Raw genomic sequence first — 18676 nt, 5'->3', positions numbered from 1 at the left:
TGTATATTCCTTGGGATTTTCGACATAAATTTTCATCACATTGTCTACAAATAGGGACAGTTTTATTTCTTCCTTTTCCATTCCAATGCCTAATTTATTTCCTTTTTCTTGCCTTATTGTGTTAATGAGGACTTCCAGCAAATGTGGAATAGGAGTGGTGAGAGTGGTCATCCTCGCCTTGTCCTGATCTCAGGGAGGAAGCATTGAGTCTTTAATACCATTAAGTATGATGTTAGCTGTAGGGTTTTTGTAGATGCTCTTTATCAAGTTGAGGAAGTCACCCTTTATTCCTGGCTTACTGAGAGTTTTTATCATAAATGAATGTGAAATTTTGGCAAATTTTTTGCATCAATTGCCATGACAATGTGATTTTTCTTTCCCCTAGGCCTTTTGAAATACTGAAAAAAGCTTAAAGACTTCTGCATTTGACAATTTTCTCAGGCTAGGGCCCTGGGAACTCAGTTGCTACCACTGGTCTAGTCCACCATGTCCCAGCGTGCTCCAGAGAATGCAACCTGAACCCTACAGGTGACCAAACAAGCCAAATGTAGCAAATGCTGACCACGGTATGTATCCATTCCTAGAGATTCACAGTACACATCAGCCTAGCCAAGGCTCGGAGAAGCTCTGCAGTATAGGCTCCTATTACCTTCAGTGTGGAATTTCCCAAATTTATCTTACCGCAGAGCCCTTTTTTTGCACAAACTCCATTATGCTCCCACAAGACTTTCTCTGAAACACGCTTACGGGATCATTCAATGGTTCTATCCCCTAATTTGCAGATGATACAAATGCCAAAAGAGAAGTGCCCCAACCCAGGCTACAGCTAGTGGCGTCAGACAGACGCAAGGTCCCAGGACCCGACTCCAGCTCACTGCTCCTGCCCCAGACTGTGCCGCTAACTAGTCAGCTGATGTCCCTGCAGCACCGCGCACCTACCCGGCTGAGAGGAATGCAGCCGCATCACCTGTCTGGCCCCTTCTGTGGCTCTCAGGCCTTTCATCCCCACTGAGCCTGGGGATGAGGGACTCAAGTTCCTCTGGTCAGTGGGACCTGTGGGGCGGCGGTCTGTGATGCAGGCTGAGCCAATCATGCTGTTGTAGCTCCCTGACGGTAGCAAATGGTTCAGGGATGGGCATATAACCCAGGTTGGTCTAATAAGACTTCCTCCCAGAAATGCTTAGAATTCCTGGGTTAAATGGTTTTCCCATAGATATGACGCTAGACTAGAGGAAACCGAGCTGGAGGCACCACAAACCACCACATAGGAAGAGCTCCTACAAAAAGTTGTCCGGGCCGGCCCAGCGGTGTAGCGGCTAAGTTTGCGTGGTCCGCTTTGGCAGCCTGGGGTTCACCGGTTTGGACCCTGGGTGTGGACCTATGCACCGCTCATCATGCCATGCTGTGGCAACATCTCACATACGAAATAGAGAAGATGGGCATGGATGTTAGCTCAGGGACAATGTTCCTCAGCAAAAAGAGGATTGGGGGTGGATGTTAGCTCAGGGCTAATCTTCCTCAAAAAAAAAAAAAAAGTTATCATCAGATGAAGGGAGACCTTGTTCCTTATGACATGCCTGAGCCCGATCCAGTCATGCTGAAGCAGAACCTACCTCCAGAATTTAAATGACAGACCAACAAGAGACGTTTGCCTCCAACCAGTTAGGGGGAGTCCTGTCACTTGGCAACAGAATCCTGCCTGATTGTTGGGTGAAGCAGACGGCCCAGAACGAGTGATCGGAGAGGTGGTGTGGCGGAGCCTCTCCAGTGGGAGGCACTCATTCCCAGGCTCCAAGTGGAGAACAGTCCTTTCTGCCACCTCATCCCAGGTCCCCGCTCACTCTCAGACGGATCCCCCGCTTCCCACCAAAAGAACACAGCGGGCCAAAGGCAGCTTGGGCAATACTTGGTATACATCATACGTTTATTAGTGAATATCCCTCTGAAATCAGCAACAATATTAAAAAAAATAATGATTGCACTACTTGGTCAAGCAGAACTAGCAACTTTCATTTTAAAAAAAGTACAAATCTGTTAAAAATTTCAATCAGTATACACATATATATAATAAAACATACTAGTTATGTTAAATGCTACAAACCAATGTGAATCCAATGGAATGGAAAAAACCACACATTTAAGCTTTAAGAACCATTTTTTTCTCTATATATTAGCATTTTCTCAAATACATACATGGGAAAAATGAGGTAACTGTAAAATGTGCAAGGAACAGGGCCCCCAAATTACATATATTTATATATATACATGTAAGTATATATATATAAAGAACCTTTCTAACACAGAACACAGGTGCTGGGCCCAGCCGGGGCTGGGGGATGGTGCCCACTGTCATGCCTAGGCCAGAAGTTGGCAAAGAAGAGTAAACAATGACAAGCCCCCACCACAGGAAATCATTGGTAACATGGCATCTATAGCAAGGTCGGCAAATCACAAACATCCTAAGTAATTGTTTCATAAATCTTTTTTTAAATTATTTTTTAAATGTATTTCCCCCCGGATAGCTGCTCGTTGGAATCATCGCCGCAGCCAACACACAGCCCGTGAGCCTGTCCCTGCCTGCCCCAGGAACCGGGAGCGTTTTGAAAACCTTTTGTTGGGGTGGGGAAGGGAGGAGGGTTGGAGAGGGTAGTTCTCTGTGTAAAACACGTGGGGTTTCAACACTGCTATAAATATAGAAAGGTCACCTGGAGTTATATACAGTAAGACTTTGGGTTCTCCATGGGGTGGGGCCAGGCTGATGGGGCCCCATGGCAGGCAGGGGGAGGCAGGAGCCAGGGCGCTGCGGGGAGAACGAGGGTGGTTGGAGCATCCCTGAGGCAGCAGGCGCCAGGGGCTGCCTGCTAGGATGTGCCGGCCCCACACGCAGTTCGTTCAGGGCAGCAACCCCAGCTGGGGGTAAGGAAGGAAAGGAATGGGACCACGAGGGAGAGAGTGGGAGCCCAGCCAGACCCTACAAGGGGGCTCCTCCTGACCTTGGAGAGCAGGGCTCAGGCTGGGAGGAGGCCCCTAGAGGTGGGGTCCATGCCCGCCCTGGTCCCTGTCCCCCCAGGACTCCCTTGGAGGAGACTCACCCAGGCAGGTGGGAGCCGGGCCTTGGCTGGAGGAGAAATGCCCTGAAAAGCGTCCGGTCCCGGGAGGCTCTGGGGACGTGTGCAGTGCAGTGCATGGCAGTTATCAGCTGAGCACAGACCCCAACCCCGCCCATGACCACCAGCCGCCGGCCCACCCCAGCCGTGCACATGCATGCGGACCAGGCGGCTCCACCGGACCATTCCCTGCCCCCTGGGCATTTGGTCCTGGTTGGTCCCTATACCCCCCATTTAAACCAAAAGAAAACAAATTGTTTAAAAATCCACACCCCCAAATCCTACACGCGATTTTGGGCCAAATGAATAAACAAAAACTGCTGTTCCGCACATTCATGCAAAAAGACAGAGGGGGAGATTGGGCGTGGGGCTGGCCCTGTCACTGCCAGGAAGGGGCAGCCACAGGAACACAGGTCGCTTTCCCAACCGTAGCCCAGGCCCTCAAGATGCATGCCCCCCAGCTCAGGGCCTGACTCCCATCTACTGAGGAGGCTGGCTCTGACACCCTCCAGCCTGGGGGTGGGGCTGGAATGTTGTGCCTGGGGTGAGGATCCCCTAGGGAGCCAGACCCACCCCTCACAGCAGCCTGGGCGGGGCTGGCTGCCTGAGTCTGTGTGTGGGGGGTGTCAAGACAGGAGGACCCAGGCCTGGGGCTCAGGCAATGGCCTCATGCCACCGTCTGTCCGTGCGCCTGTCAGTGCCACCTGGGCAGAGGGCACACCATTTCAGTGCAAGAGACCAGGCCACCCCAGGATGGTGCTCCCTTTGCCCATCCTGGGGCCAAAGATCTCCACCAGCCGCACTGGGGGAATGGACCCCTGGCTCCCAGCACGGGCAAGAAAGGAGATAGACCCATGGGCAAACAGGAGGGAGACCGAGTCAGGGACACGCAGGCGGCTCCGTGGCAGGTGGACTGGCAGGCAGATTGGGAGAGGAGTCTTTGGAGCTTGGCAAACGCAGGGGCTTATTGCAGGGGCTTCTCTCGGGGCTGAGCCTGGCACCAGCTCTGGAGAGGCAGGCAGGAGACGGGGCAGGCCAGGGCCACTCCCTCCCCGTCCTCCCTGGGTCCCCGTGAGTTTCCAGAGCTTCAGGCAGGGCTCTCCTGGGCAGCGGTGCGCCTCACTCAGCCTCCCTGGGCACCTCGGAGGCGTCAGCCCGGCAAATGGGACACGTCCGGTTGGCCTGCGGGGACAGCCGCACATCAGGCTCCACCCTCGCCTGGTGAGGACTCAGCCCCAAGTGGAGCCAGGACTCCTAGATGCTGACAGGGACGAGCAGGGACGCCCTCCGGGCCTGCCCCCTCCCTCACCACACGGAATGGCCGGGGATGCTTTACCTTCAACCACTTGTCGACACACTTGGTGTGGAACTCGTGGTTGCAGGGGAGCACTCGGAGCAGCTGCCGCGCCTCGAAGTCGCTGAAGCAGACGACACACCTGGGAGGAGGGCACAAAGCGTCATCTCCATGCTGAGGGAAGGCTCATGGCAGAGTGGATCCCCTCAGAGGGGGCCCCCTGTGGCCATCTGTGCACACGGAGGGGCAGGAATCGGGCCCAGCACTCACAGCGTCTGCTCCGACTGATGGCTGTCTGGGTTGAAGCGGTACGACGGAAGCTGCTCGATGTCCGCTTTGGTGAGACCTCGGGGCTTGGCGTCTCCCAGCCGCTCCGCCAGGTTCAGAAGGGCCTGGACACAGGCAGGAGGGAGGGTCAGCAGCACCCAAGGCCGCAGGTCCCCCAAGCCCCCACCTCCCAGAACAGGGCTCCACGGGACCTCATAGTTCTCCATCTCCACGTCATCCACGTCAAGATCCAGGCTGATGGTGGGCCCCACTGCTGTTGGTGACATTGGCAGCATCGAGCTAGGGCGAGACAGGTACGGGGGCCCAGGGTCAAGCTGAGTAGGTACGGGGGCACAGAGCCGCTCCCCTGATTTCCTCCATGAAACAAAGCCCAGAGCCTGTACCGTTCACACTGGAGACCCCGAGTTTGTCCCAGGACATGGCAGGAGGGCAGGGAGCCCAGCTGGAGTGTGAGTGTGTGTCTGGTGGGGATTCCAGATGGCTCGAGGCCCCAGGAGGGCACAGCGCCCCAGCTTGGGGCAGATGCCTAGTACTTACAGGAAGTAGGGCAGGAAGCTGGGGTAATACGGGGGTGGGGGCGGCGGCGGGGGTGGCGGGGGCAGCGGCTGTTGCAGGCGGTATCTCTGGGTGCCCAGTCTCCGTGGCATCATGTGGGAATACGGCTGCGAGAGGGGGCCGGGTACAGGTCAGCAGGCGGGCCTGTCTCCCGGTTGCCCCAGAGCCTGAGGGTCAGCACTCACCATGCCGAAGGACAGCTCCTGGTGCAGTGGGTCGTGGGGCAGGTAGTGAAGAGGCACGGACGGGGACAGGGCCGGGCCCGGGGCAGAGGTGGAGTAGGTGAAGCTCCCCAGGGGGTGCTGGTCCCCCCGCAGGTCCACGTCATTGTCGAGCCGCTGCAGGGGCTGGAAGAGGCAGAAGCGGGTCAGCCAGAGTCAGTGACAAGGGAAGCCCCCCACCCCCATCCTCCGTGTCATCCCCTCTAGCAGCGGACCCATCACCCCGACTCACCATACGCGGGTGCTGGGTCTGCAGCGACACAAACTGCCCAAGAGGCGCCATGTGGGCGGGCTGGGGGTGTGGGGCTGGCGGGGGGGGGTGCAGGACGTAGTGGTCACTGGAGATGAGGTGAGGGTAGGCCTGATAGGGCACGGGGAGCTGCTGCATGGTACACGCCTGGATCAGCTGCCGAGAGAGTGGGCAGGGGCTGGAGAATGTTCCTCTGGGCTGGGCTATGCTCGTGATGAGGGCCAAGGGCCACTCCATCTAGCTGGAGGTCCCCACTGAAGTCCAGTGGGCCGTCCTATCCCTGGCCTAGGCCACCCAGGCAGGACACTAAGCTCTTAAGTCCCAGAGTTACGACTCTAAGCCATAAGGCAGGCACTGGGGCGCAGGGAGGGCCCTGAGCCCTGAAATGCTCTTACTGTACCGGAATGCACTGAACGAACATGTGCTTTTCTGGGCAGGGGTGCAGCCTGGAGTTGGGATGGCACGCTGACAGCCTGGATGGGTGTCATAAGCTGGGTGGGCTTCTGCTGCTGCCTGTGCCGGGGTAGGGAGGCAGCGGGGGCGCTCACTCACCGGGGGTGGGAGGCAGCAGAGGGGGTAGTGCTGCCCACTGAACATCACGGAGCATGCTGGGAGCTGCTGGGCACTGCAGCCAGGGATGTGTTGGCTTGTAGGCAAGGGGAAGCCTTGGGTTGTCACTGTGGTGACTGTGTAGGACAGAGGGACAGGTCCCTGGTGCACCTGTAGGCAGACAGAGACCTCACCACTGTAGAAAGGAAGTCTGGCCACGAGGCTGCCCCCAGGTGAGAGAGTCCTGCCAGGCCAGCTCCCATCGTTTCTCTAGCTGGGGCCTCCCTGGGTGCAGACCGGGCTGTCCCCCGGCCCCAGGGCCCAGAGGGCAGAGAGAACCTCTGGGAACCTGGGAGGAGCTTCTGGCTCCACCACTCATCCACTGTACGGGCCCCAGGGAAGGCCCCTCCCTTCTCTGGGCCTCCATTTCCTAACCTGTGAAACAGGGCTAATAATGCCTCCCCGAGTTGAGCTTGGTTGAGCCTGGTGGAACCGGGGACCAGCGCAGACTGGCTTGCCTGAGGCAGGGCGCAGCAGGTGGCCTCGGGCAGGGCTGCTCTGCCTACCTGCTCGTGGAGGTCAACCATGAACGGGCTTTGCTGGGAGGCCGGGTGCAGCATCCGTGGGCTCCCGCCGGCAGGAGCCGAGGCGCGGCGCTCCTCTACGGGGAGGTGTGGTGGCCGGGGCAGCGGCTGCTGGGAGGGTAAGCGCTCATCCTGGGCAGGCGGGCCGGCCAGGGGGCCCTCGCGGCCGGGGCTGCACCACAGAGAGGAGGCCCCAGTAGGACTGAGGGGGGCCACTCACTCACAGAGCATGGAGAGAAGCCAAGGTCACTACCCGCTGGGGAAGGAAGACAGCTCAGGGCCCTGGGCCCAGTCCCCGCCCGTGCTCCAGCCCAAGCTGACAGCCCCGCACCGGGGCCTCTGCGCTAGGCAGGGCTGGGAGGTTCCTTCCTACCTTCCCCGGAGCTGGCCCGGGGTGCTGCTGGCTCCTGCAGAGAATCGCCACTGACCCGCAGGGGCAGAGGGCGGCCACCTAGTCACTGCCAGGGCCCATGGTCGCATCAGGGGTGGCAGAAGGGTGGAGGGGCTGGGCCGGGGCTCACAACCCTAAGAGACAAACAGACAAAGAAAGTGAGGCACAGAGAAGTCCAGTTACTTGCCCCCTCAGGGATCAGGGAGACAGAATCAAACCTCTGCAGTCCGATTCCAGGGGCCACTGACATCCACCACGCCCCCAGGCACCACGTGCCGCGTGCCGCGTGCACTTTGGGTGTGGCCCTCTTCTCGGCACTAGGCTCCAAGGCTGACAGACAGGGACAGGCTTAGCCTGCAGGGAGCCAGGCCTCAGTTTCCTGCTCTGCGAAGTGGGATGGAGTTCACCGAGGGCTGTGGTGAGTTCACAGGGCTGGCCAACATGGTTCTGGGCCACATGGCTCTGGTGAGGCTCCCTCAGGGTGGGATCCCCAGGGCACCCTGTCCTGGGTGCGGGTCTAAACTTTGGCCTCGAGGCAGCTGGGGTTCCTGGGGGGGGACTCCAGTCAGGCCTGGGGCCCAGCCCTCTTTCCACTACTGCCAGGTAAGAAGTTCTGACCCGGTTCTTACCCTTGGGGGCTCCTAGTCCGAGGCAAGTCAGTTTTCCTTCCTTCCATAACCTGTCCCCACAGTGCCTACCCAAGTGCCACTTCACCTGCTCGTCAAGGAAGGTGTTGGTAGTTCTGATTTACAGAAGAGGAAACTGAGGCTCAGAGAGAGGAAGAGACTTGCCCAAGTGTCAAAGCTGGGAGGTGGGCTGACCACAAGCCCCTCACTGCACCCTCACTGCATCGACAGGGAGTGGGGTCCAGCCCAAGGCTTCATAGGAGGCGATGAAGGAAGCTGGCCACTGACAGACACAACCAACCCAGCCCCCAAGAGGGAGGTGAGGCTTGCTGAGAAAAAAGGGGAAGCAAGAACCTCAGGGAGGAAGCTGAGCAGACGGAAATGGGGGGAGGGGAGCAGGTCTCCTCCCTCGGCTGGGAGCTGGGGCTCCAGGTGGGGGACTATTCATTTAACTTCAGAGGTTGGGACGAGGCTCTGGCAGGGAAAGCTCTGGAATCTGTCAGGCCCTGCACAGCTGAAGGGTGCATCAAACAGGACCAGCCCTTGCTGTTCCTGCCACAGGGAAGCCCCTCCAGCCCTTGTCCATCGGATGAAACTCCTGCACATCTTTCATACCCAGCTTTAAGTGTGGCCTCCTGATGACACAGCCAGGGAGCCAGCGTGCTGTCTCCTTACCACCTTGTTCCTTCCTGCCGACGGCGGCAAGAACGTTTCCCCTGTGCTGGGCTTTACAAGCCTGCAAGGGGTCTCTTCTCCACCTCAGAGGACGGCAGCCGGCCAAGGCCGCACAGGAAGTATAAGGGCTGGAATTCACACTTCTCCCACGCGACTTAGGCTCGCGCAGTTGGCAGAGGAATGGGCAGGGCCCAGTGACCAGCTTGTGTCCAGCACGAGGAGGCCTGATGTGGTAAATGCACATTGGAGAGCCGATCACACAGGTCCAAGGCCACAGTCTGACAGCACTGAAGTTACTGCCAGTGATTAAAAATGGAAGGATTATGTAAAAATCTGGCTTTTCTTGGGGAGGGGGGACAGCAGGAATCTAGTCCCACTAGGCTCTTGTTTCTGCTTGGCCCCCCTCACCCGGAGCATGAGCCTCCTCTCCAGGCCACCCCACACCCACTCCCGCCTGCCCACCAGAGGTGACTAGGTTTGTGACCCCCTGGTGTGGGCCAAGTGCACATCCTTACACACGTGTGTACATACACAACCTCCCTGATTCCTGCTACAATCCAGCCCAGCAAACAAGGGCCAAGAGAGACTCAGAGGAAACCCCCAAATAACTAAACAAGAAACTCCTGGCCTACTCAGACTCTCTGGAGCGCAATCTTCGGAGGGCTGGCGAACAAGGGCACAGGGATTTTTACCAAATCCCCAGCAGTTTCTACAGCACAGCCAGCCAGGCTTGGGAACCTCTGCTCGAACTGACCTCAGAGGTCCTGGGAGCCCACAGTGCTGCCCATGAGGAATATTAACAACTACGATACTTCCCCTGTGCCACCTTGATGAGCCTTCACAGCAACTCTCAGAAGTAGGGACACTGAGGTGAGGTCCAAGGCCACTTAGCCAGAGCCAAGAGTGCACTGGGACATGACCTGGGCAGAGGCCTCCACTGCTCCTCTTGCACCAGGCTGTCGTGCCGAAGTCTGGGCAGTGTCAAGACTCAGGGGTGTAGACCCCACAGAGGCCCAAGCCCATGGGAATCTGCTCTGCAGCCAGATGCCTTCAAAGATACCCACTCCTCAGGAAAGAGAAGTGGCAAAGAGCTGAGAAACCAAACCAGCAGACAGAAAGGCCTCCAGCTGTGACGGTGCCAAAGCTGACAGTGTCAACCCTTGCATTTTCACACATGACACCTCGACTTGCGGCCAGAGTCTTGGCTGAAAATTAGACACATCACTTCGCCTCTCTAAGCCTCAGCTTCTTCATCTGCAAAATGGGAACAGCCCGATACCCACCTCCCAGTGGACTGCAAGGTGTGCTGGAAGGCCACTGCAGAAGACACCTGTGAAGCCTAGATGCGCCTGGTCACTATTAGAGAAGACAGCCTGACCTCCATCCCCGCCTCCCAAGCAGAACCCAGGTGCCACTTCAAGATCTGCAGGAGGCGGCTAGGAAATATGCCTTTGCAGGGGAATACCGCAACTGGCAAGGGAGGGGCCCTGGTTCTTGAAGTCCTACTAGGAATAGAAGTGGCACAGAGGGGACACACCCCCTGCACAGTTGAGGAAACAGAGACCCAGAGAAAGGATGTAACTTGCTCTAGGCCACAAAGCAAAAGAGGGACAGAACTGGTCCTGGCTGGCTCCCTAGGTCAGATCCTGCCAACCCTGGACATCAGCAGCCCCAAGAAGCGCCTCGTCCCAAGTCTCTATTCCAGGTCCTAAAGGAACTGGGGAGAGCTTTCTCTTTCAGGCACCAGTGCCTAGCCCTATTATGGAGAGAAGCAAGTGAGGCTCAGAGTTGAAGCTAGCAACTTGCTCAAGGTCAAACAGCATAGCAAGGGTGGCCAAGTGGCCACCCCTAACAGCTCTGCTTTCCACACTTCTCTGTGCTGTGTTCTCCAGGAGGTCTGTGTAAATGGGTCTTGAAGGTCCCACCCCTAAACCCAATCTTGCCTGGGAGCTGGCACCGCACCTTACATCCACCCTCTCCCCCAGGAGGCAGCCAAATGCCTATTTCTAGTGCCCCAAGCAGCTATCCCCATCCTGGTCGGGTGCTCCTGCCATGTCATTTAGGCCTGGGGGCTGTCTGCAGGAGCAGGGGCTGTTTTGCAGGTAAGCAAAATCAGCCCCTGAGAGCATGAGTAGACTCAGGCAGGATGCCCACCTCCCTACTTCCTCACCACCCCCCTACCCGGCCCCCCTCCCCCACGCCCCCAAGAGGCCTGCTAGGCCCAGCACTGCCTGCTGGGCAAGCAGAGCTCCCCGACGTGTGGAGCCCGGTGGTAGCTGAGGGCTGGATCACTGAGCTCAGAGATAGAAGTCCTTGGCTAGCCCAGACTCCCTAAGTGACCTTGATCAAGGAAATCTCTTCGCGTGAGCCTCAGTTGCCACAACTGTAAAATGGGGGTGGAAACCTCTCCTTCCCAGGGAGCCCAAATCAAGCCCGAAAAGACAAGACGCAAAAAAACCAACTGGCCACATTAGTGAAAATGTCCAGTGTCCCTGAGGGGCAGGCCCCTCCTCACCGCGGGGCAGGCGCAGGCAGCGGGACTCCGGGGAGCTTCCTCAGCCACCCCTCCCGGGGGATGAGGATGGGGGGCCGAGATGCGGGTATCAGCCGGAGAGGGGCCTTCCCACGTCTCGCTCTCACTCCTTAGTGCCGCGCTCGGAGGAATACCGGGGGCAGGAGGCCGGACTGCGGCGCAGGGGCCAGGGCGCTGTGACTTTAAGAGCCGAGGTTCCCGGACCATGTGCTTGGCGTGAGACAAAAGCAACAACAAAGGAAGTGGCGGCAGCAGGGGGAGGGGGCGGCTCCTTCCTCTCCAACCGCAGCGCTCAGCCTCCAGAGAAGGGAGACTCGGCCTGGCCTTGGGGGGCGCGGGGGACGAGGGTGGCCCTGATTCTAGAGGTCTCGCCGTTCCCCCTCAGGACCGCCCGCCATTAACCCCTGCGGAACCAGCTCTAAGATCACAGCCCCAGTCCCAGGGGAGGGGGCCAGGAGTTCCAGGGATGCGGAAATCAGGAGTTGGGGGCTCTGGCCTCGACTCACCTTCAGCCGCCTGGCCACACGTTGACTCCTTTGTTCCCGATCTAGGACGGCCAAGCTGGGCTGGCGGCCGAGGCTGCCTGGACCCTTTAAGAGCCCCCGCCCTGCGGAACAATGTGCTTCCCTCCCTACCCTCCAGTCCGGGGGCAGTCCCGCTCCTTCTGGGGCCCTCTCTCTTTGTTGTCCGTCCGCCGGCGTCTGCCTCGCGAGGCCCACGCGCGGTCAGCCTCTCTCGGCCCCGGCCCTCTGGGAGCGGGAGGCGGCGCAGGACGCGGCTAGGTTTGCGCAGCTGCCTGTGGCTGGCCCTTTAAGAACTGTCCGCGGCGGCGGCGGAATGTAACAAACCCCACATTTGATTCACAACATTCGAAGCGGCGGGGTCGCGCGTCGGGCGGGAGGGGGGATCACGGGGGCGCGCCGGGAGGTTCCGGCAAACAGTAGCAGGCTGCTGCCCGCGGCAGCCCCGCCCCGTACCGAGAGCCCCGCCCCGCGGAGGCCCGAGAGCCAATCACTCGCCACGAGCAAACACGTGATTAGTGGGCCGCCATATTGGAAGGCAGATTTTTTTTTAAACCTCCATCTCGCCCCCACCTTCGCACTTAAAGTGACCGCAGACATAATAGGCAAGGGGCGGGGCCCCAAGGCCTGACCAAAAGTTGGGAGACCCCCCCCCCGGGGTGGGCAAGACCTATCGGCTGCAACTCCAACTTGCTACGCAGGCTCGCGAACGACTCGCACCTCGGAGGCTCAGTTTCTCTGCCGGAAAAATGGGTCCCGCTGGGAGAGCCGCAGTTCGGACTTACTGTGTCTCGGTCCCCTCCTCGAGGACGGGGCGCAGCCTGGGACACTGAAGTGCAATGGGGCTGACCTTCGACAGGGCAGGGGCGGCCTCTTAAGCCCTGAGTGGTTAGGCAGGCTCTAACAGCCTGGGCCGGCAACCTCCCCGGAGATGACGTCAGCCCCAGGAGCTACAGCGCCGCGATGACATCATGCCCTGGCCGCCCCGCATCTCCTTGTTTATACTACGCGGCGGCTTTAAAAAGCTGGGACGGCCTGGATTGCCCAACGGACCAATAGCGGGCAACCCATGCAAACGAGTTAACGCCTGCCTGGCAGGGGGATTGGTGCTGCGCGGGGTGACGTCACAGAGTCACTTAACCGCCCCGCCCCCAGCGTGGCCAGGAAAAGGGGCGGGGAGCAGCTTGAAGCGTGAGCTGCGGCAGTCCGGCGTTCCCGCCGCCTCAGTTGCCTGGCCGGCCTTGGAGTTTGGTGTCCCGCAGAGAGCACTGCCTCGGGGGACTGGGGAACTACGCCCCATAAAGTCTTTAGTTTTCTACTGTACTCCCCCCAGCAGCTATGAGAAGGAGGGATTCCTACAGCCTGCCCATTTTACAGATGGGTAAAGAGGATCAAGAGGGGCGTCACTCACCCCAGGTCACACGGCTAGGAAGTCTGGCTGAGCAGGTATTTGAACCCAAGCCAAAGCAGAGCTTCGTTCCTCTTTGCCTTGATGCCTCCTTGGGCAGACATTATACAAAGTGGGGTATTACCTCCACATCGATAATTTAAGCAAAAAAAAAATCAATAATACCCTAAATATCCAAAAGCTGGGAGCAGGCCAAATAAAGAATGGTGTATGCATATAGTTAATAACTGGACTCTTCTGTATGGAGCTGCACTGACACGGGGCTTCCCCAAGACAGTCCTAAATGAGATGCCAGCGCAAAAGGTTAACTAACATTTGTTAAGTCTGTGTAGTGGGCTACTGGGGGGTGTCATTTTCTATGTTTCTTTGCAATATTACATAATCCCAAATTTAAAAAAATGAAAGCAAGATGCTGAACAAGATACAACAGTATGTATCACTTTTTTAAAAATTGGATATATACAATATCCACATAAAATATTTCTGGAAGGATATACAGGAAACTGATTAACAATTGTCCTCAGGGAGAACTGGAAGAGAACACTGGGCCAGAAGGATAGATTTTTTTATTGTATATGCTTTTATACATTTGCTCCTTTTAAAAAACCCTATACCATATAACCTACTGAAAATTCTTGTGTTTTTTTTGAGGAAGATTAGCCCTGAGCCAACTGGTGCCAATCTCCTCTTTTTGCTGAGGAAGACTGGCCCTGAGCTAACATCCGTGCCCATCTTCCTCTACTGTATACATGGGACGCCTGCCACAGCATGGCTTGCCAAGCAGTGCCATGTCCACACCCAGGATGCGAACCGGCAAACCCCGGGCCACCGAAGTGGAACATGTACACTTAACCACTGTGCCACCGGGCCAGCCCCCCTACTGAAAATTCTAAAGAAAATTACTGTAAAAGAGTATGTTTTAAGTCTTTTACACCATAAAAACTTCCATTCCCTTAGAGTCAAAAACCCCCCTTCAGGAAAGGTATCCAATGGAACCAATCCAGAAGGAAGTCTGAGGACAGACATGCTATCAGAGTGTTGTTGAGACCAGCAACAATCTGACACTGCATGGTGGCTGTGTAGCCAGCAACACAATGACTGAAGATGGTGGTCAGGGGTTGTTTGCAGATCTCTAGAAACAGGAGATCAGGTTCATGATGCAGTGCTACACGTTACCTGAATGCCAAACTCTATCCATCACAGTTAAAACGACGTGTGCCTGAGAATAAACAGGGCTGTACTTGGCGATGCGTTTCTCTAACCCTCTCCTTATATATCCTATATCCCTTCCAACCTTTTAGTTTTCCTACTATGTAAAATCCTCCCCACATTCGAAGGTGCCTACATTGTTAAGATCACCCCCATGCTAACCTGTCTAAGGACAGAACCTGCAATGGCTCCCTTCTGCCTGGTCTTCGGGGCTGTGCTTAACAAGCTTCCCCCACCAAACTTCTCAGGCTCACCTCTCCTCAGGCCCTCTCCCACAGTCATGGTGCTGCTCCCTCTGGCCTTCCCTGCCTGCCACCTTCCTGCCTTTGCTCAGCTCAACTGCCCACATGGGATGCCCTCTCTCTTCCTTTATACCAATCCATTCCTCTTCTCTGCTGTTTGAGGCTCTGCTCCCATCTCACCTCTTACAGGAAGCTGTTTGTGAAGTCTCCAGCTTGTACTGAACTCCTCCATCTCTGAACACAAGGCTAGATGCACCCTGATCTTCACTTCATGCCATTTCATTTGCTCACAGCCCTGTCACAATTGCTTCATGTCTCAATAAACCCCTCCTGGCCTGAGGGACTCAGCATTTTGAATGCACTGCTGTCCAGCCTTCACTGGGAAGCAGACACCAGTGGGTAACCAGGCTCATTTGACAGGTTAGGATCTGAGGCTCCAGGAGGCGAAGTGACTTGCCTGAGGCCACAGAGAACAGTACCTCACTACTCCCCACTCTCAGAAAGCCACTCTTCAGCCACAATCCAGTTCTGAACATTGAAGCCACCAAGCCTCTGACTGTACCATTCTCTCTGCCTAAAACATCCGCAACACTCCCTACTCACTTCTGGCAAAACCCTGCTCAACCATTGGGGCTGAGCCCAAAGGCTGCCTCCCCGAGCCCCCTGCCCTGTCTTCTGGCAGTTGACTGCTCTGGCTTCCTCAGGACAAGCAGGACTGTTACCACCCTGCCTCCTGACAGCAGAAGGTCTCTCTGTGGCCGGCTCCCCTGCCCCACAGGGCCTGGCGCACACTGGGTGGTGGATGCCCAAGGAAGGGCTCTGACCCTCGCCCCTCATGCTACAGCGCCAGGAAACCCCCGCCCTGTCTTCTCTCATGCACCATCCTCTGGTTTACTCCCCTGGGAAGCCCTCAGCACATCTCCACAGCCCCTCAGGGATCCCCCCAGAACCAGAGGCCAAGAACATCTCCCCCTGACCTGAAAAACCTTTCTGGGCACGTGCAGAATCACTCTGGAGCAAGTGCAAAAGACGCTCAATTTTACCAGATTTTCCAGAGAAGCAGAAATCCAGACTTCCCTGTGAATCCCCTCAGGCTCACCAAAGTCTCAGGCCTTACACCCCAATGTGGGGACATAGCCTGCACACCTCCTGCGTCCTCACTGTCATCAGGCCACCCCACCTCCACCCCCACCCCTGCCCTCTCAGAGCCAGGTTCTGTTACTTTCATCTTACGGAGCACAGCGGCTCAGGAAGCCACGGATCCTGGAAGTGTGGCCCAGTGGGTTCCAGAAACCACAGGGAGGGGTGGCTTACCCTTGCCCAGGCATCTGCTGTGAAGTTCTGTGGAAAAATTGGGGTTCTAGGGTCTCCCGCATTGTCTGGGCAAGTCCCAACCTGATCATCTTCTCACTGGTCTCCCTAAGACCGAATGACCTAAGAGCTGGGCAGGAACGTTTGCCCCATTTTACTGATGAGGATACTCAGGCGAGAGGGAATATGACTCACTCGCCATCCACAGGCAAACCTGCAATCACATTCTAACCTCACATTAAGTTCGGTTCATGCAATGCAAAGGCCAGCACAGGGTCCCCAAGAGCTGCTCGATAATCCAAAGCACAGACGTCCCAGGGGCAAGAGGAGAGAGATGACAGAGGCTCAGAGACTAGTGGGTGGCTCCAGATCACAGGGTGTTGAGTGGCAGAGAAACCTGTCCCTCTAAATGCAAAGCGCTGGATGCTACATTCCAGCTTCCACCCCCAGGCTGCCTCTGCAGGAGGTGGGAGGGATTCTGCTTGGGCAGGAAGAAGGCAGGGTCATCTGTTCCTGCTGCGGCCCTGCCCTGCTCCATCCACATACCCAAGAGCCTGGACCCCTGCTGCCACTCTCCCTCTGGGGGTCAGAAAGCACCCCACTCCTTTCTTCTAAGACCCCTCAAACCCTCCTCCAAAAAGGCAGGGCCCAGTAGCCTTCCAGGCAGAAGAGAGAGATTGAGGGAGCACCCAGGGACACACAGCACAGCCTGGTGAAGACAGCTCAGGACTCAGACCTCCCAGCTACCACAAGGCCTCCCACTCCAGGGTGGGGTTGACAGGCCCCCTGCCAAGTCCTCTCTGCTCAAGGCAGGCCTGAACACACTGCCCTCACATCTGAGCCCCACGCTTTGGCTCCCCTAAAAAGCAGCAGCTGCGTTGTGCAGATGGGGAGGGCAGGGTGTCTGTACAGGTGCCCCAGGTCTGGGACTCAGGTCTGTGGCACTCACTCCCTCTGAGCTCTCTGGCTGTCTCTCCTCTGTAAAATCAGGACGACGAGAACGGCACTGGCGACAGTGGCCTTTCCTGAGCACTCGGTGGGAGCAGCACTGCTGTTCACCTGCCATGGGCCACTGAGGGGCGGACCACGCCGACGCTTAAATATAGAGCCTCTGCCGCCAGCCTGCTGGGCTGGGCCCCGGCTCTGCCTCCTACCAGGCCTGTGACCCTGAGGAAGTCGCCACCTTTGCGAGGCTGTGGGTCCAGGTGGGAAATGGTGAGAGACCTACCCCAGGGAGTCAGCAGTGGCTGTCACTGTGTGTGCATCTTTGGCGGAACCTGCCCGACTTTCTGAGTCTCGGTCTGCACTTCGAGGCGTGTGTGCTGTGGGTGTGGCGTCGGGATGAGCTCCCTTTGACTCCCTCCCGCCCTGCAGCTCTCACCACTGGAATCCCCAGGGTCTGCAGGGGCGGGAACAGGTACCGCCACCACGACGTCCAGAGATGAAAACCAGGGCTGCAGGAGCGCGGCGTCTAGCAGGCCCGGGGAGATGAGCCCAACCGAATTCCCCGTTTTCCCTCCATCTTGAGTTTCTCTCCTACTTCGAGGGCCAGCTTCCTACCGCACCCCCTACCCACACCGCCTTCCTGACCGCCCCCCCGGCACCAGCTCGACTCGGGCTTAGTGGCCCTCAGGCAAGGGAAGCTGTGTGACCTTGGGCACGACACAGACCCTCTCTGGACCCCCCCGACCCCCCGGCGTTCTACATCCTGAAAGCAGTAACGACGGCGCTGGGGTGCAGTTGTGTTTCCCGGACCCACAGCCGCTCCAGGGCAGGGCCCAGGACGCTCTGGCTCCCCGGCGGCTGGTAAAAGGAGCGTTGGTAAAATGTTTGGGGCAGACGCAACGAGGCCAAAGAACTGCGGCACCTCTTTGCTCTCTGTGCGGGACGCCCGGGCCCCAGCTGAAGCCGGGACCCGCGGGGGTTGCGATTGGGGCATGCGCGGGACGCAGGGCACGGTGGGACATGTAGTTCCCAAGGGCTCCCCAAAAAGGGGCACTGGGACCTAGCGGGCGGACAGATGAGCGGAGCGGCTCTGGCTCCGGGGCCCGGGACAGCGAGCTCCGGCTCTGCGGACGCCGCCAGAGGCCTCGCTGGAAGTCCCTGAGCTACTCTGCGAGCCCGCGGCCCTCCCTATCGCTCCGTCCTCGCTGGCCCCGCGCCGGGGGCGCCCGGCGCAAGGGCCGGGCCGAGCGTTACCTGGGGCCGCGGCGGGGCTCCACCCCTACCGGGCGGCCGGCGCGTCGCTCCCGCTGCAGCCGGGGATCCCGGTCCAGCTGCGGCCCGAGCGCCGCCTGCCGCGGCCCCCCCTCTGGCCCCGCGCAGTGGAACCGTCCGCAGACCTCACCACCCGGGCGCGCGCGCGCGCGCGCGGGGCCCACGTCGGCTGCGCAGCTTCACCCCCCCCTCCCGGGAGCGCGTGGAACTACCAGGACGGCACCAAGCGCGCGGGAGCGGAGGGTGGAAGGGGCGGGGCGTCCTTCGGCCACGCCCACGCAGCTTCCGGCGGCAAAGGGCGTGCAAGGGCGAAGCGCCTGGGGCCTGGCCTCTCAGCCGCCGGCTCGCGGCCAGCGTGACCTTGGACAAGAGACTGTCTCTGTCTCTTCGTCTGTGAAATTGGGAAAGTAACACGACTCCGTGGCCGTTCAAAGAAACTTTGCTTCCCGGACAATTTGTCCCCTCCCCCAGCCCGGGGTCGATATACAAAGAGCAAAGACTGGGTCACCAGATCTTGGTTACCCTCTTTGGGCCATTCCCGGAGGCTTACTTTCCTCGCCTGCGAAGTGGGAGCAACGATATCTCCTTCAGGAGGTTGGGAGACTACAGTGACCAGAGGACGCGTTTGCCCATCGCTAGAGCCAGCTTAGACAGAGTATGGTTGATGCCTGATCCTCCCGGGCATCCCCAGTCCC

The 18676-nt window shown here is 58.1% G+C and overlaps 1 protein-coding gene across 13 annotated transcripts; it reads right to left on the bottom strand.

Annotated features, from left to right (window-relative positions):
- Positions 1-1895: 1895 nt before the first annotated feature.
- On the bottom strand, positions 1896-18676 carry RNF44 (ring finger protein 44). 13 transcript variants are annotated; one of them, XM_070570303.1, is made up of 13 exons: positions 11580-11849; positions 11056-11283; positions 8541-8836; positions 7222-7373; positions 6831-7020; positions 6268-6435; positions 5698-5871; positions 5430-5591; positions 5227-5351; positions 4881-4968; positions 4672-4793; positions 4444-4543; positions 1896-4289 (listed from the first exon to the last, which is right to left on the bottom strand). In XM_070570303.1, exons 4-13 carry the CDS (start codon positions 7326-7328, stop codon positions 4227-4229), a joined length of 1299 nt encoding a protein of 432 aa, XP_070426404.1. In that variant the 5' UTR covers positions 7329-7373; positions 8541-8836; positions 11056-11283; positions 11580-11849; the 3' UTR covers positions 1896-4226. The 13 variants fall into 13 exon arrangements, with proteins under 13 accessions (XP_070426404.1, XP_070426403.1, XP_070426402.1 ...); XM_070570302.1 differs by lacking the exons at positions 11056-11283; positions 11580-11849 and adding an exon at positions 14634-14733 and having other exon boundaries at positions 8481-8836; XM_070570301.1 differs by lacking the exons at positions 11056-11283; positions 11580-11849 and adding an exon at positions 12380-12671 and having other exon boundaries at positions 8481-8836.

Source organism: Equus przewalskii, chromosome 13, assembly GCF_037783145.1.
Source record: "Equus przewalskii isolate Varuska chromosome 13, EquPr2, whole genome shotgun sequence".
NCBI lineage: Eukaryota > Metazoa > Chordata > Mammalia > Perissodactyla > Equidae > Equus > Equus przewalskii.
The sequence above is the reverse complement of the archived record's forward strand: the minus strand, read 5'-3'. Positions and strand labels throughout refer to the sequence as shown.